This window comes from Mustela nigripes, chromosome 13, assembly GCF_022355385.1.
Source record: "Mustela nigripes isolate SB6536 chromosome 13, MUSNIG.SB6536, whole genome shotgun sequence".
In the NCBI taxonomy this organism is placed as follows: domain Eukaryota; kingdom Metazoa; phylum Chordata; class Mammalia; order Carnivora; family Mustelidae; genus Mustela; species Mustela nigripes.
The window spans coordinates 131,204,248-131,230,598 of record NC_081569.1 but is presented as its reverse complement, the minus strand read 5'-3'; the positions used below and the strand labels follow the sequence as shown (position 1 = coordinate 131,230,598).

Here is a 26,351-nt window from a genome sequence, read left to right as displayed (position 1 = left end):
TGAGCCAGTCCCCCTTCCCAGGAAGCTTCTGATCTTTCCCGCCCAAGTTGGCAAGAGTCATTTTATGATTGGCCTAGTCTTTGCGGGTTCTATTTCCGGCTCTGAGGCCGGGGCGGAAGCAGCTAGTGATTGGAGAGCTCTGTTCCGGAAGCGCAGCAAAAGGAGGGCCTAGTGGTGCGCAAGTACGTTGCAGGTCAGCACCATGGCGGCCCGCCTGGCTGTGAGCCGGTGGAGGGCTGCCCCTGCAGCGGCTGGGAGAGGCCCGCTGCTGTCCTGCCGGAGGTGGTCCGGCGCCAAGGCAGACACGCTGTACGATGTGGTGGTGTCGGGCGGAGGCCTGGTGGGTACCGCCATGGCCTGTGCCTTGGGTAAGCGGAGCTCCAGGCGGTATTGGCGGGGAGGGCGGCCGTGGAGCAACTGTGAGGACCGTGGGAGCCCTGAGCTCCTGCGCTCTTTCCCCTGCCGAGAGGAGCCCCACGCCAAGCGCTTGGTCCTTCTGGGTTCCGAAGGGTCAAAAGTGGGTGGGTCCTTAGGAATCATGCTAAATCCTGCCGGTTGTTATTTAGGAACGGACACGGTTGTAAGTTATCCGGCATTGTATCGGGCTAGGCGTTTCGTTTCTTTTAGAAAGTAGCTTCTTTGAGATATAATTGCATACCGTAAGATTCACCCCTTTAAGCATACGGTGGTTTTTAGTATATTAGCAGGTTGTGCATCCATCATCACCATGGATATTAGAACATTTTTATCACCCCCTAAAGAAACAGGATCCAATTAGCATTCACTGCCCATTTTCCCCCAAAGCTCCTCAGCCCTAGGCAACCACTTGTGAACTTTTTGTCTCTACAGATTTGCTTCTTCCTGACATTTTCATATACTTGGATTCTGCTTAATATCTTAAAGGTTCATCCAAGTTGTGTGCACCAGTACTTTTTACGGTTGAGTAATTCTGCGTGGTGTGGATGTCCTACATTTGCTTTATGCATTTATTAGTTGACGGATGTTTGGGTTGTTTACACTTCCGGACTGTTTTGAATAATGTTATTATTGTTGTTACAGGGTTTAGTGTAAACATACATTTTTGGTTACTTGAATATATCCATTTCTAGGAGTGGAATTGCGGGGTAACACACATGGTAACTCTGGAAGAACTGCCAAATGGTATTCCAAGGTGGCTGCACCATTTTACATTCCCACCAGCTGTGTGAGGGGGCCAGTTTCTCCATGTCCTGCACAGCACTCTTGTACTTTTGTTTAGAGTCATCCTGATGGGTGTGAAGTGGTGTCTCCTGGGTTGATTTGAATCTCCCTAATGACTAATGATGTCAAATACCCTTTCATATGCTTATTTGTTTTTCTTTGAAGATATGCCTGTTCAGAATCTTTGCCATCTTATTTTGATTTTTTTAAAGTAATTTCTTTCCATTGTGGGGTTTGAACTCAGGAGCCCACAATCAAGAGTTGCATGCTCTGTGAACTAAGCCAGCTAGACACCTCCCTTTGCCCATTTTGGGCAATTTGTCTTTTTATTATTGAGTTCTAAGAGTTGTATTTGTTTGATTGTTTGTTTAGTCAGGGCACAGGTCCTTTAACAGCTAAATGATTTGCAAATATTTTCTCATTTTATGGGTGGCCTTTTCATTTTCTTGGCGGTGTCCTTTGAAACAGAAATTTTTAATTTTTAATTTTGATAATGTTCAACTTGTCAGGTTTTTACCACTTTTTTTACACTTTTGGTGTCATATCTAAGAAATCATTAGTTAACCCAAAGTCATGAAGATTCATTCTTGTGTTCTAAGAGTTTTGTAGTTTTAGCTTTTGGATTTAAGTCTGTGATCCACTTGGAGTTCAACTTTGTGTAAGGTGAGGTGAGGACTTTGCTTTTACATATGTACTATAGTGTGGTTCACTTCACTGTGATATACTCTTTTCATATTTTATGTGAGTAAACTTGCTTAGCAAGGTTAAGTAAGGACCAGAGTGTTTTGTTTTTGTTTTTTTAAAGATTTTATTTATTTATTTGACTGAGAGGGAACACAAGCAGGGGAAGTAGTAAAGGGAGAAGCAGGCTTCCCGCTGAGCAGGGAGCCCGATGCCAGGCTCCATCCCAGGACCCTGGGATCATGACCTGAGCCAGAGGCAGAGGCTTAAAGACTGAGCCACCCAGGCTCCCCTAAGGACCAGAGTCTTACAACTGGTAGTAGTAGACTGAGAACTTGAACACAGGTCACCAAACTCCAGTTCTTATGCCCTTTTTAAAAAAGATTTATTTATCTGAGAGAGCGTTTGTGTGCATAGGATAGGGGGCGGATGTGGGGAGAGAAGAGGCAGAGGAAGAGGGAGAAAAGGAGATTCCCCCTGAATGCAGAGTGTAATGTGGGGCTGGATCCCAGGACCCTGAGATCATGACCTGAGCCAAAATCAAGAGCCAGACGCTCAAGCAACTGATCCCACTCAGGTGCCCCCAGATCTTTTTTTTTTTTTTTTTTTAAGATTTTATTTATTTATTTGACAGAGATCACAAGTAGGCAGAGAGGCAGGCAGAGAGAGAGGAGGAAACAGGCTCCCTGCTGAGCAGAGAGCCCGATGCGGGACTCGATCCCAGGACCCTGAGATCATGGCCTGAGCCGAAGGCAGCGGCTTAACCCACTGAGCCACCCAGGTGCCCATGGTTTTAACAATTGTATAGTGACTTGCAGAAATTGGATCTGAATTTTCTGACCTCACAAATTAAAGATCACTAATAATATAAAAGTCTTTGTTGACTTAAGAATAAGGTATGACAGCCACATCTCCCCTAGGGTGTCTCCCTTTTGGGATACTGGTGGGAAACAATGCTTTGTAGGAGCTAATTGGCTTGAGTCTCAAAGTCATTATAAAAAACATAGTCATGGGGCGCCTGGTTGGCTCAGCGGGTTAAAGCCTCTGCCTTCGGCCCAGGTCATGATCCCAGAACCCTGGGATCGAGCCCCGCATCGGGCTCTCTGCTCAATGCAGAGCCTGCTTCTCTCTCTCTCTCTCCGCCTGCCTCTCTGCCTACTTGTGTTCTCTGTCAAATAAATAAATAAAATCTTAAAAATAAATAAATAAATAAATAAATAACATAGTCATCAGTTATTGAGTACTTGTTATGGATAGGCATCTCTTAAAGTATTTTGCATAGCGGCACCTGGGTGGCTCAGTCGTTAAGCATCTGCCTTGGTCTCAGGTCATGATCCCAGGGCACTGGGATGGAACCCCCGCATCAGGCTCCCTGCTCCACGGAAGCCTAGTTCTCCCTCTCCCATTCTGCTTGCTTGTATTCTCTCGCCGTATCTCTGTCAAATAAATAAATGAAATCTTTAAGAAAAACTATTTTGCAGAACATTTTTACTTAATCCTCATAATTTTGGGGGGTGCTAAAAGGTGGTTTTATTGAAGCAAGGTGACAGGACTCATGAGCAGAAGCAGCTGCTCTGTGTCATAATCTTTTAATTGTAGTCTGATTGACACATGTTGCATCTACTTACTCTCTACAGTCTTATTGTAAATTGTGCAGACAAGAAAGTTAAAACTCAGGTTAAGTAGCAAAAGTTGGTAATTGGGAGTTAAAAAGCCTTTTTGAGACACACAGCTCTCTGGCAGGTATTCCTGACAGCCATTTTGGTTGTACCTACTGGCCACTGGGCTAAAACAGTGGTTCCCAAGCTTGAGTGCATTTAAGAATCAGCTGGAGTGTTTGTTTTCTTTGGAGGTGTTGAATAAGGCACGTACAGAAAATTCAAAAGGGTTTTTGTGTTCTGAAATACCAAGGGTATCGGGCATACACTGTGAAGGATGTAAAGTGAGACTTCCATTTTTTACTTTTACTGCCTGGTTCTCCTTGAAGACAGTCCCCCATTACCAGTTTGTGGGGCCTATTTCAAAATTGAGGATTCCAGGTTTCGCTTGCAGTGACTAATTGGGTTTATCGAGGTGGGGCTGAGGAGCTTGGACTTCCGACAGATACGTGCAGAGTGGATGCTGGGAGGCCACACTTTGAGAAAGAAGCAGTGGAAAAACTGAATTTTCTTATAGTGACTTTACTTCTTAACTTTTTAAAAAAAAATTTTATCTATTTATTTGAGAGAGAGAGTGAGAGAGATCATGAGAGGGGGAAGGTCAGAGGGAGGAGCAGACTCCCCATGGAGCTGGGAGCCCAAATCGGAACTTGATCCCAGGACTCCAGGATCATGACCTGAGCCGAAGGCAGTCGTTTAACCAACTGAGGCACCCAGGTCTCGCCAACTTTTTATATAATTTTGTGTGATATGTACCTGGAAAAATTTCTAGCCTTACTAAAACTTTAGTGTTAATATTTGTATTTAACTTTCTTCCTTCCTTGTTTGTTCTTTTTTTTTTTTTTTAAAGATTATTTATTTATTTGACAGAGATCACAAGTAGGCAGAGGCAGGTGGGGGTCGGGGGGAAGCAGGGTCCCCGCTGAGCAGAGAGCCCCATGTGGGGCTCCATCCCAGCACCCTGGGATCATGACCTGAGCTGAAGGCAGAGGCTTTAACCCACTGAGCCACCCAGGCACCCCACCGTGTTTATTCTTTATCTTAATGCTCTTCAATGCCTCAAGGAGGCAGAGCAGCAGTGCTTTCTTTTACAAACTCAGAGAATTCTGTACTGCACTTGTTCCTTTTTTCCATCTCTTCCGCAGAAGTATAAATCCTCAAAGTCAAGACTGACTTTTAAACAGTTATAATGCAGGCTTCTTGGTGTAAGTCTACAAAAGAAAAGTCAGGAGCCAGAGTGCACTGGGTTGTGACAGTTTCTGCTCTATGTCCAAACTACCAAACATAGGTTAACAAAAGAAAATTCACACACGGGCCAATTTCCTAAAAAAGCAGAGAAAATAATAAACGTTAAATGTGAAAGTTAAAACTCTGGAAGGTTTTTTTTTTTTTTTTTTTTTTTTAAAATTTTCTTTTTTTTTTTTGACAAAGACACAGAGAGAGAGAGAGGGAGTGCACAAGCGAACACAAGCGGAAGGAGTGGGAGGGAGAAGCAGCCTCCCCAGTGAGCAGGGAGCCTGATGTGGGGCTTGATCATGGATCATGACCCAAGCCGAAGGCAGATGCTTAATGATTGAGCCACCAGGTGCCACTGGAATCTTTCATGTGAATTATTCAGTGAGCAAGCCTCACTGTTGTCCTATAAAGCATCTGGGACCTTGGGCAGATCTCAGCCTTTCAGAGGCAGGTGTGGCATTGGGAGTGTTTTCTCTGGAGTCAAGTAAACTCTGAGCTTGTCGAGATATTGTGTGTGTAATGTTTCCCCTTGATCATCACAGCCTGTATCCCAGAGAATATTGTCAGTAGTTTATATGGTGATCAACCTTACTTTTTATTCCGATGTCCACTTTATTATTATTTTTAAGATTTTCTTTGACAGAGGGAGAAACAGCGAGAGAGGGAACACAAGCAGGGGAGTGGGAGAGGGAGAAGCAGGCTTCCCGCTGAGCAGGGAGCCCGATATGGGGCTCCATCCCAGGACCCTGGGAACATGATTTGAGCCAAAGGCAGATGCTTAATGACAGCCACCCAGGTGCGCAGTCAGCGAGCACTTAAATTTTAGCAGCTGCTTTAAAAGTGCAAGTTTTTCAGTAGGCTCTTCTGGTTTCCCCTTAAGTCAGTTTGTTTCCCCTGATTGTTCTACAAACCCACAAGAGTATGTTTCAGGCTTGAAACATCTGTATTTCCCTCTCACATTGTTATCTGTAAATTGCATTCTGTAGTATTTTTTCTCCAGCTGAGTTTTCTAAAATGTTAAATAGCTAAAAAATAAAATAATTGAACCTGACTGTATTTTAGTCCTGTTAGTTCCCTTGTCTGTCATTTAACAAAAATGTCTGTTGGGTATCTACGGATTGAGGAGATCCCAAGTTTGTTGCTGGGAATATTAGCCATAGCAAAAGCAATGGTTCCTGCCCCCAGGGAATTTACAGTGTAGCAAACGAGATAGATTTGTAAATAGCCCTGCTGGGGAGGGGAGGAAGCGGTCAGGAGGGCATTCGGGTGGAGCAGACCCTGGAAGGGAAGAGGTGGGTGATGGACCAGAAGGCAGGCCTCTCCGGGAATGCGGGAATGCGGCTGTTCCATCCTCCAGTGCAAAACGGCAGAGCCGCATGGCGGTGGGGGAGGGGGGGGGCATGTGAACTTGGTCGTCTTGGTGCAGCTCACGGCCTGTTCACCAGAGTGACCTTGACTTTCACACTCCTCCCTAGTTGCATCTTAAAATAATGCCACTCTTCTTTAGGTAACAAAAAATGTGGGGTTGTCATCATTACTAAGTAAAAACCTACATCTTTTCTCTCTAATAATCCTGTCACATTTTTTTCTCCTTTCTTGGCTGCAGCAGCTCCCTGCTTACCGTGTCCGTGTCCTTCCCTGGGACACGGTGGAGGGCCTGTGTCTGTCTGGGCTGCAGGCACCCAGTACCGAAGTCCCCAGGTCCCCTTTTTACTTCTCTATACCAGTGTTTGAGGACCAAATTTATAGGTACAATTGATGTATTTGGGGGGCTCCTTTTCTTTTACAAATAATTCTTTATCTTTGATTCAATCTCGAGAGCCACAACAAATTTCACTTATTAAATATTCCATTTTTCTGTTGAACACAATTTGTAATTTTTAGTGACTTAACAGTTTTTTTTTTTTTTTAAAGATTTTACTTATTTATTTGACAGAGAGAGATCACAAGTAGGCAGAGAGGCAGGCAGAGAGAGAGAGAGGAGGAAGCAGGCTCCCTGCTGAGCAGAGAGCCCGATGCGGGACTCGATCCCAGGACCCTGAGATCATGACCTGAGCCGAAGGCAGCGGCTTAACCCACTGAGCCACCCAGGCGCCCCGTGACTTAACAGTTTAAACCTTAGAAATATCTGGTGTCCTGGACACTGGGCTCTGCCCTTCCCCCCCCCTTCCCCCAGGGCCTGTACCCTTCGCACAGGCCTCCTCTGAGAACTCCTTTGCTGGCCAGCAGGGCCGGCGGCGCAGGTCAGTCTGCCGTGGGCCCAGGCAAACTGCATGTCACTGGTCACCTGTGCGGGGCCTGAATAAACAGTTGGCAATTAAAAAAAAAAAAATCTGGTGTCTAAATACTTCAGCCTTTCTCTTTTACTTCGGTCTTCCTACCTAGGGAGCTCTCCTGGCTCCTTGTGACTTTGTCATTATTTGCTTCTTTGCACATGGCTGGTGTTGGACTGTTAAGAGAAACCCGGGCAGCCATGGACAGGGTGATTCACATGGTTGAAACAGTGGTATAAGCTACTGCTTAGGATTTTGTATGGTGTTTCCTTTTTGTGTGCCGTGTGAGAAACTTGTATCCTAAGGACAAAGCAATTAGTTAATCTCGTGCTTCTCTTAGAAGTGAGAAAGGGAAGAAATTCTGATTTTCCCACTATGATATAAAATGTTGATTCTCTCTCTCTCTCTTTTTTTTTTTTTTTTTTTTTTTTTTTTAGGACATGATATTCACTTCAGTGACAAGAAAATCCTGTTGCTAGAAGCAGGTCCAAAGAAAGTATGGGAGAAATTGCCAGAAACTTACAGCAACAGAGTCAGCTCCATTTCCCCTGGCTCTGCAACCCTTCTCAGTAGTGAGTAGATCTTGCATAGAACCAGCCTCTTGTCTCTCCCGGCTTTCCAGTGTGTCCCATAGGGCAGAGGCTCTGGAGCATCCTGTGAGGAGGGCGTTGGTGTGGTAATCTAGTGCATCGTTGAAGATGAGGCCCCATTACAGTGTTCCCTCCCAGGCTGAGGAAGATGTCCTCGGGACATGTGGGTTCATCACGCGGACTTCGTTTGTGATGTTGGGTCATTATGAATTGGTTGAATTGAAACTGTATGAACTAATTATGACCATTGGTTTCCAGTAGAAATACCCTCTTTATTCCCAGACTCAGCCCTCTTGGGATCTAGGGAGTTTGGATGCTAAATGCTTTTGAGTGTAAATCAGTGTGTGCACATGGAACTCATTAGAAAACGGTCTGTAGGTCTCTGCCAGAGGTTACTCCCCTATCTAGAACCGCCCTGTCAAAAATTAGACTCTTCCAATCACTTTTTAGCCCCTTATATTCCTTTATTTTTCTTTGTAGCACTTAGTACTAACCTGACAATGTATTACGTCTTTTTTTTTTTTTACTCTCTATCTCTCCAACCAGAATATTAGCTGCAGAGGAACTTTGGTTTCACACTTTATGTTGAGTACCTAGAATTGTGTCTGGCTCACTGTGTCCACACTGAATAAATCTGTTCAGTGCTATGGGTTTTAAAAAAAAAAGTTAAAAGACTGTCTTTTAAAAAAAAATGTTAAGATTTTATTTTTAAGTAATCTCTCCACCCACTGTGGAGTTCAAATTCAGACCCCCAAGATCAAGAGTTGCTATGCACTTCTAACTGAGCCAGCCGGGCACCCCAGAGAGTTTCTAACTTCTGTAGGATGATGAAAAAAATCCAGGTTTGGTTTCCTTTTTTATTTCCCTAACTTTAATGTGATTTGACTTTTTAAAAAGAATACTTGGTGGGGGGCGGAGGGAGAGAGACTCTCAAGCAGACTCCCCACAGAGTGCAGAGCCTGATATGGGGCTCAGTCTCCCGACCCTGAAGTCACGACCTGAGCTATAACCGAGTTGGACGTTTAACTGACTGAGCCACCCAGGCGCCCCAGATCTGACTTTTTGATCATGAAAGCTGGGTCTTTTTTCATGCTGTATAATCTGAATTTGGGAACAGAGTAGTTTAACTCCTAGCATCAAACAGGAAAAAATGAGAGTATTTTTCTGTCATTGGAGAATGCTGAAAACAATCTCTTACTTCACAGGTTCGAGAGACAGAGCCCAGGAGGGCTGTGTCGCATGAACTTGCTCCGGCCTGTACATGGATCCTTTCTTTTGTAGGTTTTGGTGCCTGGGACCACATCTGCAACATGAGATACAGAGCCTTTCGGCGAATGCAGGTGCCTTCTTTATTACTTCTGGCAAGATAATCTTGATTGTCCATCTTCTTTTCTGTATCTTGGAATCCATATTCTCCATATTTCGTGTGGAAGCAGGAACTTCCCATTCAGTTTAAGGGAGTGGGGAGCATTCTCAAGAGAAGTTTCTTCTCTTCTGTCTCCTACCTGGGGAACTGACATTGTGATTTTCCTGCTTCTGTCACTTGTGGAAGGCAGCACTGTTTCTGATCGGAGCAAGACATTTTCTCTTCCTTGGGTTATAATACAGACTTTCCTTCGGTGTTTCCAGGTGTGGGATGCCTGCTCAGAGGCGCTGATAATGTTCGATAAGGATAATCTGGATGACATGGGCTACATAGTGGAGAATGACGTCATCATGCGCGCTCTCACCAAGCAGCTGGAGGCCGTGTCAGGTGAGGCTCCCACTTCTTACGTCTTCTTTTACCCTGCACGGTGAACTGCTCTAGAATTTTTCTGGGACTTACTGGGAAAAAGAATCCCTTTTATGGAGATTGAATATCCACCGTAAAGGAACCCTCTGTTAGATATCTTAGGGTTTTTTCTTTTTTTAAAATTCAGGAATAAAAATAACGGTTTTATTCAGGAATAATTTATATACCATAAAATTCACCCATTTTAAGTGTACAATTCAGTGGTTTTTAGTGTACTTATAGAGTTAGGCCACAGTCACAGTATCATTTTAGAACATTTCTGTCACCTCAGAAAGAAATCTTAGGTCCGCTTACAGCATTCCCCCTTCCCAACCGCAGCCCCTGGCACCACTGGTCTACTTTCGGTCTCTCAGGATCTGCCTCTTCTGGACATTTCATATAGGTCGAATCATACACAGTGTGTTCTTTTATGTCTGCTGCTGCACCGAGCGTATCTTTGATATCCATTCATGTTGCCGCCTGTGTTAGTAGTCCGTTCTTTTTTATCACCAGATGGTATTCCTTCGTGTGAATATAGTGCATTTCGTTCATCCATTCTTCAGTTGACGGACAGTGGGTTGTTCCCACTTTCTGGCAGTTGTGAATAACGCTGTGAACATTTGGTACAAGTCTTTGCAGGGACATAGGTCTCATTTTTTCTGGGTGCATACTTAGGAGTAGACCTGCTGGGTCATGTATTCTGTGTTTAACATTTCCAGAAACTGCTGAGCTTTTTCAGAGAGGCTGCAGCATTTCACTTTCCCACCAGTAATATATAAGGTCACCAATTGCCCCATATCCTTGCCAACGCTTACTTTCCTTTTGTTTTTCTATTATAGCCATCCCAGTGACAAATGGTATCTTATCGTAGTTTTCTTCTTTTTTTTTTAAGATTGTATTTATTTATTTGACAGACAGAGGTCACAAGCAGGCAGAGAGATAGGTAGAGAGAGAGAGGAAGGGAAGCAGGCTCCCTGCTGAGCAGAGAGCCCAAAGCGGGGCTCGATCCCAGGACCCTGAGATCATAACCTGAGCCGAAGGCAGAGGCTTTAACCCACTGAGCCACCCAGGCGCCCCTCTTACTGTAGTTTTGATTGTATTTCCCATCTTTCCTCTGCTTGTTTGCCATTTAGTGAAATAACTATTCAGAATCTTTTGCCCATTTAAAAACTGGAACATCTTTTTCTTTTTGAGTTAGAAGAGTTCCTTATATATTCTGAATATAAATTCCTTATCAGATTATTATGAAATCTCTATACCCAGCATGGGGCCTGAACTCACAGCCCTGAGATCGAGAGTCCTGTGCTCTAATGACTGAGCCAACCAGGTGCCCCACTTAATGTGCAACTTTTAAAGATAATTTAGACCAAATATTTAGTCACTTAGAAACATGTTCCATAACATTGGTGAAAAAAGTAGGTCATATCCTGTGTGTGCATATGCATCTATATGCATAGAAAGTAATCTGGAAAGCTGTATGGAAAAGCTTTAATTGGAGTTGCCTCTTAAGTGGTACGATTAAGGGTAATGTTTTCCATCCCTTTTAAATCTTCCTTTGTTGGGGCGCCCGGGTGGCTCAGTGGGTTAAAGCCTCTGCCTTTGGCTCAGGTCACGATCTCATGGTCCAGGGATCAAGTCCCACATCGGGCTCTCTGCTCAGCAGGGAGCCTGCTTCCCCCTCTCTCTCTGCCTGCCTCTCTGCCTACTTGTGATCTCCATCTGTCAAATAAATAAATAAAATCTTAAAAAAAATCTTCCTTTGTTGTTCATACTTCAAAAGCATATCATCTTTACAATCAGAAAAGTAAAAATATTTCCAGTGGCAAGAAGAGTCTTAGGAAATCTAGAACTTCTTTGAGCCCCTGGCATTCCCACCCTGTTGATTCTGAAAGCATGTGGCATCACTTAGGCACAGAGTGAACCTAGAAGAGCAGGAGTGTGGGGATGAGAAGAGAGCATCCCTGGGCTGGTCATTCAGTGAGGGCTGAGTATTTATTTATTTACTTATTTGTTTATGACATTGACTTATCCCTGTGGCCCTGTCATTTATCAGCTCTCAGACTGTAGCATTTATTACAGGAGTTATTTTGTAGATTTTACTGTTCTTGTTCACGAGTAGACGATGAGACTGCTATCCTTAGAGCTCGCTTTAGATTTAGGTACGATTTTTGCCTCAGCCCATGTGGGGGGCCTTTCTGATGTTTTGTTTTCTCTCTCTGACCTCCTAGACCGGGTGACGGTTCTCTACAGGAGCAGAGCAGTCGGCTATACCTGGCCTTATCCCTTCACCATGGCGGACTCCAGCCCTTGGGTTCATATTACCCTAGGTGATGGCAGCACCCTCCAGACTAAATTGTTGGTAGTTGAAAATTCTTGTTTTGCCAGGGGTCTTGAGTATCCATAGCTTATCCTAGACTCTAGGGTCTTTTGTTTTAGATTTAAGCTATAATTTTGGGCAAAGCTTTTGGTTATTAGGACCAGTACTCACTCAGGCCAACTCAAGATGGTCTTTTAAATCTGGTATAGAGGGGCGCCTGGGTGGCTCAGTGGGTTAAAGCCTCTGCCTTCGGCTCAGGTCATGATCCCAGGGCCCAGGAATCGAGCCCCACACCGGGCTTTCTGCTCAGCAGGGAGCCTGCTTCCCCATCCTCTCTGCCTGCCTCTCTGCCTACTTGTGATCTCTATCAAATAAATAAATAAAATCTTGGGGGAAAAAAAATAAATTGGGTATAGGAAGCAGTCTCCTGGACCATCTTAGGTCTTGAAAGAAAAGGGGCGCAGGAACAGCAGCCGCAGTGGAGGTGGTTCTTGCCCTCGCGGGAGTCCTGGAGTCCCTTCCCCTCCTACGCTTCCCCTGTCTCTCTCTCTCTCTGTGCGCCAGGCGCCAGCTTCCCCTTCTGTTGGGCAGCCATTCCTAACCTTCCAGCAGGACTGTTCAGCTCCGGTGCCTGCCTCGTTAACTTCTAGGTCAAATATCAAGAGAATCTGGCCAAGTTAACCTATGGCTGGCACCTCATGGGCTGAGGTCCAGCTTTGGTCCATTAGTTGACACTGGGGTTCCATAGGTAAGGCTGCCCCCTCCAGGGGCTGTGAGTGAGGTGGGCGTGATGACAGGTTGCCCGCCGCCGCCGAGCTTGTGAACGAGAGTTGGAACTAGAGAGAACTGAAGGGGACAGAGACACACTTCTGCAACAGTTTCGGGTATTAAGGAGTTCTAAGACTTGACAGACTCGTTTCCACGCAGATTGGTGCAGATGGTCACAACTCAGGCGTGCGGCAGGCTGCTGGGATTCAGAATGTCAGCTGGAGCTACGATCAGTCTGCTGTCGTGGCTACTCTGCACTTGTCGGAGGTGAGAGCCTGAGCCCACCAGCTGGGGCCCCCGCTCGTGTTCTGTGGGTACTAAGTCCTTTTCGTGAGAATGCTTCCTCTGTCGTAGGCCACAGAAAACAACGTAGCTTGGCAGAGATTCCTTCCGTCGGGGCCCATTGCTCTGCTCCCGGTAAGAGGTCCTTCCAGCGGATCAGTCTGCTTCAGCGCGCCCAGCCTTCCTCTCTTAGGGCTTCACCTTCTGTCAGTCTTTTTCTGGTTTCAAGGGAATATGCCCAGGCTAACTTTGTTTCCCGTTACTCCCTTCAAGCCTGAGAGCTCCCAAGAACAGAAGTCTTGCCCTTAGTATTGATGTTCTTTTTTTTTTGGACCTGGGTGCTTGCAAGTGAGGGGAGGGGTGTGGGGAGAGGATCTCAAGCACAGAGCCCTGTCTGGGGCTCGATCTCCCAGCCCCGAGATCATGATCTGAGACGAAATCATCCGACTGAGCCACGCAGGCGCTCTACTATTGATGTTCATTTGACGCAGCTCTCAGACACCTTGAGTTCCTTGGTCTGGTCCACATCCCATGAACATGCAGCGGAGCTCGTCAGCATGGATGAAGAGAAGTTCGTGGATACCGTTAACTCTGCCTTCGTGAGTATAAGCATGTCCTGCTGGGTTGCAGGGAGATACAGAAAGGTGGTTTTGATGAAGGAAAAAGGAATAACCAACCAGCAGCCCCTATAGTAACTGTAGCTTTTGATCTGGGCTATGTGGACGGGAGGGCATTCAGGGAAATGCAAAACAGCGCAAATCAGTAACTTCTGTGCTTTTTTGACGGTTGTGGGCGGCTGCTGCGCTGACTGTAACAGCTGCTTGGGCAGTAGTTAGCATTGGCCCTTTTTTCTGAAGCTGTAACTACTTGACTAATTCTGAATAGCTGTACTAGGTTTGAAGTACCTGAACCTTTGAAGCCTGATTCATTAGACATGTTCTTAAAGGAGCTGAGCACAGTTTAGCAGGGAGCTTAAGAGAAAGTCTTGTAGACACATGGGTTTAGTACTGCTTCTGCCTGTTAATCTCCTAGGAAATGGGAATAGTATCACCAGCCTCTCAGGGTTTAATAACAATAATAAAAGTCTAAAGATTTTTATTATTTATTTTTTTAAAAGATTATATTTTTATTCATTTGACAGAGATCACAAGTAGGCAGAGAGGCAGGCAGAGAGAGAGGAAGGGAAGCAGGCTCCCCACCGTGCAGAGAGCCTGATGCGGGGCTCAATCCCAGGTCACTGGGATCATGACCTGAGCCAAAAGCAGAGGCTTTAACCCACTGAGCCACCCAGGCACCCCGAGCCTAAAGATTTTTCAAATGAGAGAATTGATGTAAGATGCTTGGAGCACACCTAGTATATTGTAGGTGCTCAAAAAATGGTAACAATTATTCTGGAGTAGACACAGCCTTCAATGTTGGCAGCAGTAATTTCGGAGCTTAAGCACCACATATATCTGAATTCAACTAATAGTAACAATCAGTAAGATTCACTGAACACTTACTATGTGCTACGCACAGGCGAAGGGTTGCACCTGTCCATTTAATGCAGTGACCCATCGAGGAGGGCGCTGTTACCATGCTCGTAGCTATCTGCCCAAGGTCAGAGAGCCGGGGGGTAAGGCTGGGTTTGGCAGTCAGGCTGGCCCCTCGAACCTGTGGTTTTAACCACCAAACTGCCACCTCACTAGTGACTTCCAGTCATTTAGACTGAAGAACTTGGGCTTCCCTGCTCTAGAGCAGCAACAGGAGTGACAGGAACTGAACACACTAAGTGGCTTCCAAGGCAGATGGTGAAGGCTGCCCTGTTGGTCAGTTCGCATGTGCTCCTGCCACGGGCTTCTGCAGGGCAATCACGGACACGTCCCGCGCGCCTTCTAGGTGGGAGTCTGGAGGCAGACAGATGAGACACAGTCCTGCTTTCAGGAAGCTCACAGTCTAGTGATGGAGGAAGCTACTGAAGCAACAACTGGTGAAAGTAATCACAGGATGTTCACGGAAGCACAGAGGAGGGAAACACACAGTGGAGGGTTTGGAGGGAGGATCACAGCTTCTTGGTGCTCCGAGGGGTCATCCCGGCGAATTAGAAGGACATTCTAAGCACAGGGAGGAAAGGCAGGGGCGAGGATGTCGTCGAATGAGCTCCGCTGTGGCTGCTGTATGGTTTTGGAGGGTTAAGGTGAAGTGCAGGGCAGGGTGGACGCCCACAGGTGGGCAGTTTGGCTTGATTCTAAAACCTGTTGGGAAAGGTAGGAAGTTGTGTTTTTTTGCCTTTGCTTACGGGGTGTGCCACCTGTGGTCTACATCAGTCTAGGCTTGTTAGGTACTATTAATACTTGGCTTTAGTGATAAAATGGGTTTTCTTGGTGATTTTTTTACTTCCCTTTTCATCACTGGTGAATCTCTACTGTTTGTGGCTGATGCGGCTCAGTGGAGTGATGCCAACCACACGGACCTCATCGACGCGGCGGGCAGCCTGCTGCAGTCCGCTGTCGCCTTTCTGAAGCCCACGAAGGTCTCCGCTCGCCAGATGCCCCCAAGTGTAGCCCGGGTGGATGCCAAAAGCCGAGTGCTGTTTCCACTTGGCTTGGGACATGCTGCCGAGTACGTCCGCCCGCGGCTGGCTCTCATCGGGTAAGATGACAGGGCAGGGCTGTCTTCTCACTGTGCTGCAGGAGGCCGTACCTGAGCTCTGCTTTCCTCTTAGGGATGCAGCGCACAGAGTCCATCCACTTGCAGGACAAGGTGTCAACATGGGCTTCGGGGATGTCTCCAGCTTGGTCCGTCACCTCAGTGCTGCAGCCTTCAACGGGAAGGACTTAGGTAAGGATTCAGGTGCCTCAGAAGTTCCGGAGGTCATACAGTCAGGGAAGATCGGGCTCCAGAATGCCCCTCCAGAGCCAGATGTGGTAGGCATCACTGTGTCTGGCTTACTGGGGAACAGCTTCATTATAAGATCAGAGATTTACACCTTTCCTCCTTCCTCCAGGCTCTATGAGCCATCTCACAGGTTATGAAACAGATCGACAGCGTCACAACACTGCTCTTCTGGCTGCTACTGACCTACTGAAAAGGCTTTACTCCACCAGGGCCGCTCCGCTGGTGCTGCTCCGGACATGGGGCTTGCAGGCCACAAATGCAGTGTCTCCACTCAAAGTAAGGTCACTCACGGCTCTCCAGGAGTCTTGCTCACTGAGGAAGGACTTGGCCAATGACTCTTAATTTCTTTGAATTAATTTTCTTGGCTGTAAAATTACCTTTTTAGGAATACCTCCCCCATTGATTATGAGCAAAAAACTTGCTGAGCTCAGGGGTAGAGCCCACATCTAAGCAGTAACTTTACATGAGGGAGGGCTTAAAATAGTGAATAGGAACTTTTAAAGATAAAGATTGTTTAGGGGCAGTTGGGTGGCTCAGTTGGTTAAGCTTAATGTCCAACTCTTGATTTTGGCTCAGGTCATGATCTCAGGGTCATGAGATCAAGCCCTGCATCAGGCTCTGCACTCGGTGCAATCTGCTTCTCTCTTTCAAATAAATAAATAAATATAATCTTTAAAAAAAAAAGATGCTTAAACTCTTTTTGCTGCTTGGCCAGCTTCTTTCTTGAGAAACTTCCATTTAAAGACATTTTGGAGGGACTTTTGAGAGGAGCATTTGTCTGGGACTTTTGCTAAGTTTTTGCTTTAATCACTTTGGGTATTTTATTTTTAAGTAGGCTCCACTGCCAGCATGGAGCCCTGAACTCACAACCCTGATACCAAGACCTGAGCTGATATCAGGAGTTGGATGCTTAACCAGCTGAGCCACCCAGGCGCTCCTATATATTATTTTAAAATATTTTTTCACTTGCCATCACACCTTAACAGAGTCCAAGTATCATTCATTTTATTTCATTTTTCTCCAGGAACAGATTATAGCCTTTGCAAGCAAATGAATGCTCCCCTTCTGGACATTCTGTTGAAGAAAAATGAACATCTTTTCTGAAGACTGTCACATATTTTCAAGATTTAATAAATTTGCTTTACATTAGATTTCTCGTCTCTTTTTCTCTTCTGCTTTATGGGCCTGTGAACCCCAAATCATGAGTGATAATTTGCTGTGAGGAGGGCATATCAGTCAAGCTAACAAAAAAACCCCAAAGAAGGACTATTGTGATTTGGTTGAAAAGACTTTTTATTACTGAAAGAAAAATTGCTAAGGTGCTGTCTCATTCATTTTTGAGGGAGGATTTAGAAAAGAGAAGATTTCTAAAATTAAGTTGCTATCAACTTGAAACAGACTGCTATTTACACCACATACTTTATGTGAACCTCATGGTAACCACAAGGGGAAAATGTAAGTACACAAAAGAAAATGAGAAAGGAATCTGAACAGAACACTAAAGAAAGCCATCAGACTACAAGGGAGCAGTGAAAGAAGATCAGAGAATTAAATAAACAGAAAACAATTAACAAAATGTCAGTAAGAATATACCTACCAATAATTAAATGAAAATGGACTAAATTTGCCAATCAAAAGACAGAGAGTGCCTGGTTGTGTGGGCAAAAAAACACATCTACGACTTATAAGAGATACTGCAGGACTTACCCAGACTGAAAATGGAACGGACAGAAAGATACTCCATGGAAATGAAAAGAAAACTGGATTAGCTATACTCCAGTCAGACTTTAAAACAAAGACTAGGGGGCACCTGGGTGGCTCAGTCGTTGGATGTTTGCAGATACTAACAGACCTAAAGGGAGATAAAGCAATATGGTAATAGTAGGAGACTTTAATATCCCACTCCTGTCAATAGATAATTCATCCAGACAGAAGAATCAATACAGAAATACTGGACTTTTATACCACATGGACATAACATACATACTCAGAACATTCCATCTAGAAGGTAGAATACACATTCCTAAGTGTATGTAGAATGTTATCAAGAATAAATCAGGCCAAAAACCAAGACTCAACAAATTAAAGAAAATGGAAATTCTATCAAGCATCTCTGGTATGAAAGTAGACCACAATGGTATACAACTATAACTTAATTACAAAAAAATGGGAAAAGGCACAAATACGAGATTAAATAATGTGCTTTTGAACAACCAGTGTGTCATCAGGAAATAAAAGAGAAATTAAAAAACCTAGAGACAAATGAAAACCAAAATGTGACACCAAAATATATAAGATGTAGCAAAAGCAGTTCTAAGAGGGAAATTCATGCCCACTTGAAGAAACAAGGAAAATATCAGATTGCCAACATAACTTTACATCTAAAGGAACTTTCTAGAAAAAGAACAAAGCCTGAGAATAGTGGAAGGTAGATTAAAGCAGAAACAGAGACAAAAGACAATTAAACAATGAATGAAACTAAGAGTTGGTTCTTCGAAAAGATAAAATCTACAAATCTAAGGTAGACCAAGTAAAAGTAAGAGCAGACTCAAAATCGGAAAGTAAAGAGAAGTAGTTAGTATAACTGAATTTATTTACCACAGAAATCCAAAGGATCCTAAGAGACACTGAACAATTACATGCCAACAAGCTGGACAACCTAGAAATGAATAAATTCTTAGAAATGTACAACCTTCCAAAATAATCATGAAAAAACAAAATATGAATAGACTGATTACTAGTAAGGAAATTTGAAACCGTAAATTAAAAATTTCCCAATAAACCAAAGTCTAGAAACAGCTTCCCTGGCAAATTCTACCAAAGTTTTAAGGAAGATTTAATACCTCTCACAATCTTCCAAAAGAGAAGGATTAGCTTCCAAATGCAATGTATAAGGCCAGTATTACTCTCATTAACCAAAACCAGGCAAAGATACCACAATTTATAGGCCAAAATTTATAGGTTCATCCTTGATGAACACAGATGCAAAAGTCCTCCTCAACAAAATATTAACAAATCTAATAATACATTAAAAAGGATCATAGAGGGGCACCTGGGTGGTTCAGTGGGTTAAAGCCTCTGCCTTCAGCTCAGGTTCTCTCTGCCTGCCTCTGCCTACTTGTGATATCTCTCTCTGGGTCAAATAAATAAAATCTTAAAAAAAAAAAAAAAAAAGGATCATCCACCATAATTAAGTTACTCCAGGGACGCAAGGAGAGTTCAACCTACGGAAATCAATTCTATAGGTTAACAGAAGGAAAGACAAGTCATTTTATCATCTTAATAGATGTACAAAATCATCTGACAAAATTCAATATACATTTATGCTAAAAATTCTCAACAAAGTGGGCATATTAGGGAATGGGGAATGTACTTCAACATAATACAGGCCATATATGACAAACCTTTAGCTAGCATCATACTTAAAGGTACAAAGCTGAAAGCCTTTCATCTTAAGAACAGGAACAAGACAAGAATGCCCATTCTCACCTCTTTTATCCGTCATAGTACTGTAAGTCCCAGCTACAGAAATTAGGCAAGAAAGAAAAATAAAAAGCAGCCAAATCAGGAAGTAAAACTCACTATTTGCAGATGACATGATACTGTATATAGAAAGCCCTAAAGACTCCATCAAAAAACTGTCGGTACTAAAAATAAATTCAGTAAAGTTACAGGATATAAAATTAATACACTGAAACTGGTGTTTCCAAATTAGTGTTTCCAAACAGTAAGAACAAAGCGCCAGAAGTTAAGAAAACAATCCCATTTAAAAAACAAAATGAGGGGCGCCTGGGTGGCTCAGTGGGTTGGTTAAAGCCTCCGCCTGCAGCTCGGGTCATGATCTCAGGGTCCTGGGATCGAGCCCCGCATCGGGCTCTCTGCTCAGCGGGGAACCTGCTTCCTCCTCTCTGCCTGCCTCTCTACCTACTTGTGATCTCTGTCAAATAAATAAATAAAATCTTAAAAAAAAAAAGAAACAATTCCATTTACAATTGTATCACAAAGAGTAAAATACCTATAAATAAACGTAATCAATGAGGTGAAAGATCTGGATGCTTAAACAGCAAAGACACTGAGGAACTGAACACACAAATGGAAAGCTAGTCTGTGCTTATGGGTTGGAATAATATTACTAAAAACTCCACATTACCCAAAGCAATCTCTAGACTCCATGCAGTAGTTCTCTAAATTCCAACAGCATAGGACACAGAATTAGAACAAATGATTCTTAACTCTGTGTGGAACCACATTAAATCCCGAATAGCCAAAGCAGTCTTGAGGAAGAAGAACAAAGAAGATGTCACACTCCCTAATTTCAAACTATACTACAAAGGTGTAGTACCTAAAACAGTATGGTACAAAAACAGACAGAGATCAAATGGAACAGAACTGAGCGTCCAGAAATAAACCCACACACATCAAAGCAATTAACCTACCACAAAGAAGCCAACGATCACATGTAGTAGAGAAAAGTCAGTTTCACTTACATGGGGAATCTCAACAAAAGGACAAACAAAATAAAACAAAACAAAACAAAAAACAAAAACCACCTCACAGAAAACAGACTAGTGGTTACCAGAGGAGGAGGAGGTCAACTGTTTGATGACTAGATTTGTAGTGGTGATCATTTGTAGTGTATACGGATGTTAAATTATAAAGCTGTACACCAGGAACTTATATAATAAAAAAAGATTTATGTAATTCTTTTTAATGCCAGTCATAAACTTACACAATTGCCTTCTAATGAAGATAAAAATTAAAAATACCAAATTCATGCATTTTTGTTAAAATTGCTGTTTTAAAATTCCTAACGCAATGCAGATGAAACATAAATTACTTTAACCTTTGTTAAAGGTGCGCACGGGACTTTCTGAAAAAGAAATCTTATTAATGTTAATTATTTCCTTATCACAGCACCAGGTTTCAATTTTATTTATGGTTTCTCTCTGGGACACTATTGGCTGTTCTGTAATAAAACAATAAATAATTTAATTGCACAGGTCTGACAAAAGGAACCAGGTCAAAAAGGAAATTCAATTAGCAGCAGAATCTGTTCACGTATGGTTGCAGACGGGTGGCTGACTTGCCAGGGAAGGGGTATCTTGCTTTGGGTTTTTGAAAAACCTCACTTCACAGTACTAGAGAATCCTTTTAAAGAGATTTGTGCATCCACTGGATTTGTACACTGTAAAAAAGACCTTGCCCAAAAGTCTGATTTGAAGATGAAATGAGAAGAAACAGTCTGCTTTTGGGCTAAACTAAGCTATTTTTAGAATAATTTTTGAAGGAATGAGAAATCTGTTACCACAGGGGTAGTTTTACAGGCAAAAGCAGAATATTTTTAAGATGCTAAAAAAGTGACAGCATGAACCTTCCTGGGATCTCAGGAGAAATGGGCCCAGACGCAATAGGGCAATTACCGTGAAAAGCCATGTGAGTACAGGCAGAGTCCAGAAAGGTCACTGTAGGGGAAAAAAAGGTCATTTTAAACAAAATATAGAAAGGTAGCCCACCCAGGTAGGGATATCATGGACTCTGCAAGTGCGCGAACCAAATCCGGCAAGACAGGAAGAATTTAAGGCACACTTTGCAAGGACCTCCACGACCCACAGAGGATGTTCTTCGTACGATAGTGATGGTGGTAACAAACACAGAACATCCGCTCGTGCCTGGCCATGTCCTTAGTATTAGAAACATTAAAAACACATTTATAGAGAGGGAACAACCAGCAATATTAGATTCTGTAGGACCCCTTAACAAGAGGCCCAAAAGGTACACTAAGGGGAAATAAGGATAATTATAGAAAAATTGGTTTTTCTAAGTAATAAAAATTCTCATTCCAAACTGCTCCTAAAATGGATAAATTAATTCTCTAGATATTCTCATCAAGATAATCAGAATATATGTAGATACACTTCTGGAATTTTACTGCATCTACCCAAGATTTCTGAAGGTACCGGGGATGGTCACAGGAGTTGCCGAACAGTACCCGGCCCGCGTTCACAGGCTTCCGAGACAAGCTGTGCTGGTAAGCACCACGGGATCTTCGCTCTCTGGGCCCATCAAGCTGGACGAGTCCAGTGAACACAGTTTACCTCTCGGAAAACAAGTTGGTTTCTACTAGAGGAAACGGTCTCTCTCCCTGATCATATGAAACAACATTTAGTATATGATGACTAGTTCTAACACCCTATTTTTTTGGATAAAGATGGGTCTAGAAGCCATATGGTATGTTAAAGAAGAGACATAAAGGACTTGGGAGCTTTCTCAAAGGACTGAAAGGCTGTGGAAGGAGGGATTAGAGCAGAACTAAGACCACTGAGAAGACAGATAATTTGAGCTCAATATAAAGGGGATTTTCTTTTAAACATCAGTGTAGTCTAAAAACGGAGTGAGCTTCTAAACACATCCCTAAACAGCAGCTGAATGATAACCAGTCAGATATGTTGAGGGAACTCTTCAATGGGCATAAGATTGGGTTTGAACTTTGGCTGTTCCTAATCCTAAAGATTCTATTATTTCATTCTGTAGCATTTTTGAGAAAGACAACAAGTATTAAAGGTGACCTCAGTATAGTAAAAGTTGGAAAAATCTGAAGGAATTCCACAATGTATTTAAAAATAACTAAAATTTGGGGGATGAAGATATGGAAATTTGCCTAGTTACTTGCACATACCAGATGTCAAATACTGACTCAATGGAAAGACTAAAAAATAAGGTTCCCCAGGAGCTGATGTGAGGGCCAGGTATATTACCATCTTTTCTGAAGGATCTGAAAGAATCTACTGTGAAGGCTACAAGTTTGGGCAGATTTATATAAACTGTACTGGGAAAAAGCTGGAGGCAAGGAGCCAAGGCAAAAGAGACAGATTTTAGAAAGATCTTTCAAGTCCAAGAGCACTCGAGTGGGTAGAGAAGCAGCAGATAATGGTCATGTTAAAAAAAAAAAATATATATATATATATATATATATACACACAAGATAATGACTTTCAGGGAAAATAATTAATAGAATCAAGAGTTCTGAACACTCAAACTCAGAAAGAAAATCCACCGTACTGATGTGGGCCCAAATGTCCAACCAAATCAAATGTTAGATACCACCAAAAAGGATCTCAGAAACTGTGGAACTAGGCAAACAATTTACAGGAAGTTAGCTAAAATGATCAGCACCAGGGCAGTAAGAGGTACTGCTAAATAATGGAGAATTAAAGGACAACCTGAAAGGAGCTGTGCCCAAAATCTAGAGGCCAGATCTTAGAAATACAAAGAAAACACATTTAGGATGAGAAATTAAATGCATTAGCTTGGGAGGAAGTATGGGCGCTGAACACACACAGTCCTGTGAAGTTGGATGTGGTAGTTAATCCCAGGGTGTCGATTAAAAGTTGATTAAAGAGGGTGGTCTATTCAAGGAAGCCACCCCTCCCAAACCCTGTCCTTAGACTGGCTGTCCTCCGTTTCTAAGATGGGGTCTGCACAGCTAGGAGCTGCCCTCCCGTCTGGCCAAGATTTAGGATGCCTCTCAGCTGTCTGGCTGGAAATGGCGGAAAGCAGGATCACATAATTTCAGATTCGTTACCTTTTTCCCCCCTTGAAGTTACACATGAAAAGCAAAAGCAGGTATTTTCTTCTTTCTCTTTTTTAGGGGAGCTGGGTGGAAATAAAGGCGGGACACAGCAATGTGTATGAGGAGGAGAAAAATACTGGTGTTGACATCGCATGAGACTGCAATCAGTGGGCTTAGTTTAACATGGAAGAGGAAATAGAGTATGTTCAAAGGAATGAGGCACTCAAAGGGTTGAAATGAGATTTTTCTTTGGTTCCCAAGGACCTGTCCCTAGGCTCTCCAAGGTTAAGTTCCAAAGCGCTTTTGGCTTTGTGACACACGAAGAATCTCAAAGCTTTAGATTCTGGTGCCAGCTGTGCAAGCAGAGTGGTTAGGTCAACAGTTCACATTAAATGTATAAACTTAATGAGTCCCAAATCTCTAGACTCAAGGGCAAGACTTGCGTCCAAAACCCCCTTCTACCTGATGAATCCAGCTGCGGGGCTTCAGTCCAGGCTATCCTCAGACTGGCTCAGAACATGACTGAGTCCTTTCTCCTACTTTTAGAAAGGTTGTTGGAGAATGCAGTCCTCAGAAGAAGGGCTTGGCCTCAGTGAGAGATGCCCAGGGACTGCAGCAGATGGAAGGTGGCCCCCAAGGCCCAGCCTGTCTCTATGTTGTTCACTTTCTTTGAGAGCTGTTGAGGAGGAAAAAAAAAAAAGTTCACATCTGCATCAATTTTCAGCTCTAGCAAACATGACACAGGCAGAGAGTATCTACAAAGATCATCCACATGGCCAGACCAAGGTAAAATTTGGGGTAGCCTGTCTTGGGAGGCTTCCCACTACCCACAGTGTAACAGTTTCCTTCCTGCCGTGGCTTACACCTGCCAATCTGATCTCTGAAAATTCTGGCCCAGGAAGGGGTCTCACCCAGACCTTCTTGAAAGAGGCTTCTGAATTCTTTCCCTACCCCAGAACTGAATACATGAGGAACTGGGAATAGATTTAGAGGTAGCAAAGAACATACCAAACTTCTCAATTCATACTCTGTAAATAACCAAAATTTCTTAAGCACTAATTAATAACCAATCAAGGCATTTAAGGCATTCTAGCCAGGTTGTGCCTCAGTTAGTTCAGTGACTTCGGGCAAGTGTTTAGACCTGATTTCCTCTACTATGTAACAAACAGATTAGATTAGTATTTATCAAACTGTTTTCTTTAGAATCTTAGGAATTCTTGGAAGTGCTTTGAAAGAGCAAGGGAGGCCAAATGCTAAAGGAGTTCCAGGCCCCCTTTCTCTGCTTCCACCAGACAGCAAAACTTTGATCAGCTTTACTGGCCTTCTGTGGAAGCTTCTGTTGAACAGTGATGTCACCACTGATAACACCACACACGAAAGAGTCTGGAAATCAGTGAACTGGATTTAGTCTGTCTTTCTAGGACTAATTTCTTATGATACAATACTTCTGCTTCTGTGTTGACCTGATGAAATCTATACTAGGCACTATGACAAAAACTGGGAAGAAAGGCAGTGAACCACCACCTTGAGATTTAGTTTGTGACATGTGAGTAAGATTGGGAGTGCCCCCCACAACCCCCAATGCTCCTCTGCCCTCAGGCCTGGGCTGCTGGCCCAAGGGTGAAGAAGCTGAAATAAAGTGGCCTCTGGGCCAGAGAAATGCCTGTCACTGAATTTAATTCTGCCACCATTGAAATAACAAAGACTAAAAGGATGGCAGCACTGGAAATGACAGAAAACTGTCTTTAAATGACACGGTTAGGGCGCCTGGGTGGCTCAGTGGGTTGAGCCTCTGTCTTCGGCTCAGGTCATGATCTTAGGGTCCTGGGATCAAGTCCCACATCAGGCTCTCTGCTCTGCAGGGAGCCTGCTTCTTCCTCTCTCTCTCTCTCTACCTACTTGTGATTTCTCTGTCAAATAAATAAATAAAATCTGCTTTAAAAATAAATAAATAAATGACACGGTTATTGTTGATCCTTAAGTAGAGGAAGTTAACTTTGTATGTATTAAGGACTTAAGATAACCTTTCTTATCCACAAATCTATCCCCAACTGGTGTGAAATGCCTACACTGATAATACCAATATTAATAACTTTCTATGTGCCAGGCATTTTGCCTTACATACAGTATCTCAATTTTTATAACAGCCCTAGGAAATAGGTAAAGATCCCTAAGTTTGGATGAGAAACCTAAAAGTTAGAGAGGGGAAGTAAATCACTTAGGTTACAGAGGTGGTAAGCTTGCAGACACAGAACGTGAGCCCAGATTTGATGGACAATGGAGTCATCCTTTAAATACTTCGTGATACTGACTCTTCTGGCAAGTAATTCTTTGGTAAGCACCTTAAATGTTGATATTCCTGTCAGATGCAATGCGTTAAATCCAAATACCTTTAGTGCAAAGTTCAAAGTTGCCTGTGCCATACTTCTATTTTTGTCACATCTCCTCTAATAAGACTATATGCTACTTGAGGACAAGATTTTTTATCTTAATTATCTTGTAACCATAACGTATAGTCATTCCACTACGGTACAGGAGAAAAGAAAGTCAGTGGGATGGATGAAACATGAAAAGATGTTTTCCTACAGACAAAGCGGAGCGCGCACAAGTGGATGGAAAAGGAAGACAAAGAGGGACCCACGATTCACGAGACACCGAATATATGCGGCACATATAAAGTAAGACATACTACATATACACAAGGCATTCAACGCCAATGAGAACTGGAATAACCCACTCACGGAGGACACCCTTTTGTCCTAGGCCAAATAAAACCATCTGACGGGCTAATGAGCGCACGCATGCTACCAGCCAGTGTATCTGTCCCTGTGCCTCTCCAAACTGAACAAATTTATGTGACAGCCACAGGCATCTCCTGTCCCTGGGTCCCCTTGATCAGCTCTAGTACTTACAACCATACTGTCAGCAACAGAGAGATGCAGGAAATATGAACCCAGGGTTTAAGAGTCCGGCACTTCCAACACGCCTGTACCCTATCCTGTGTGTTCCTAGCCCCACTGCCTTCCCTGTGCTTCTTGCCCTTGCCCTCTGAACTGGCTTTAATAAACCATGTGACTTGGGCCCCTTGATTCGGGATGCAAGCCTTCTGCTCTGTGACCCCTGGGATA

The 26,351-nt window shown here is 43.5% G+C and overlaps 2 protein-coding genes across 3 annotated transcripts in view; one reads left to right on the top strand and one right to left on the bottom strand.

Moving 5' to 3' along the window:
- The first annotated feature begins 154 nt into the window (after positions 1-154).
- COQ6 (coenzyme Q6, monooxygenase) lies at positions 155-16,804 on the top strand. Of its 2 annotated transcripts, none has more exons than XM_059373772.1 (12): positions 155-368; positions 7,486-7,620; positions 8,920-8,978; positions 9,268-9,391; positions 11,638-11,768; positions 12,654-12,761; positions 12,849-12,911; positions 13,268-13,375; positions 15,205-15,377; positions 15,481-15,596; positions 15,763-15,929; positions 16,678-16,804. In XM_059373772.1, the coding sequence occupies exons 1-12, from the start codon at positions 203-205 to the stop codon at positions 16,705-16,707; spliced, it is 1,380 nt and encodes a 459-aa protein (XP_059229755.1). In that variant the 5' UTR covers positions 155-202; the 3' UTR covers positions 16,708-16,804. The 2 variants fall into 2 exon arrangements, with proteins under 2 accessions (XP_059229755.1, XP_059229754.1); XM_059373771.1 differs by having other exon boundaries at positions 157-368; positions 15,205-15,407.
- Positions 16,805-23,277: 6,473 nt separating this feature from the next.
- ENTPD5 (ectonucleoside triphosphate diphosphohydrolase 5 (inactive)) overlaps positions 23,278-26,351 on the bottom strand; it is a 47,201-nt gene continuing 44,127 nt past the window's right edge. The window contains 1 exon segment of the mRNA XM_059373774.1: positions 23,278-23,899. Coding sequence (XP_059229757.1) covers positions 23,813-23,899 — 87 coding nt within the window. The 3' untranslated portion in view covers positions 23,278-23,812.

Bases quoted from the DNA above. Each gene is read 5' to 3' on its own strand.
- COQ6 (XM_059373771.1), top strand. From the start codon at position 203: ATGGCGGCCCGCCTGGCTGTGAGCCGGTGGAGGGCTGCCCCTGCAGCG. The intron at 8,979-9,267 runs GTGCCTTCTTTA...CGGTGTTTCCAG, and splicing joins GAGCCTTTCGGCGAATGCAG to GTGTGGGATGCCTGCTCAGA. The intron at 12,762-12,848 runs GTGAGAGCCTGA...CCTCTGTCGTAG, and splicing joins CTACTCTGCACTTGTCGGAG to GCCACAGAAAACAACGTAGC.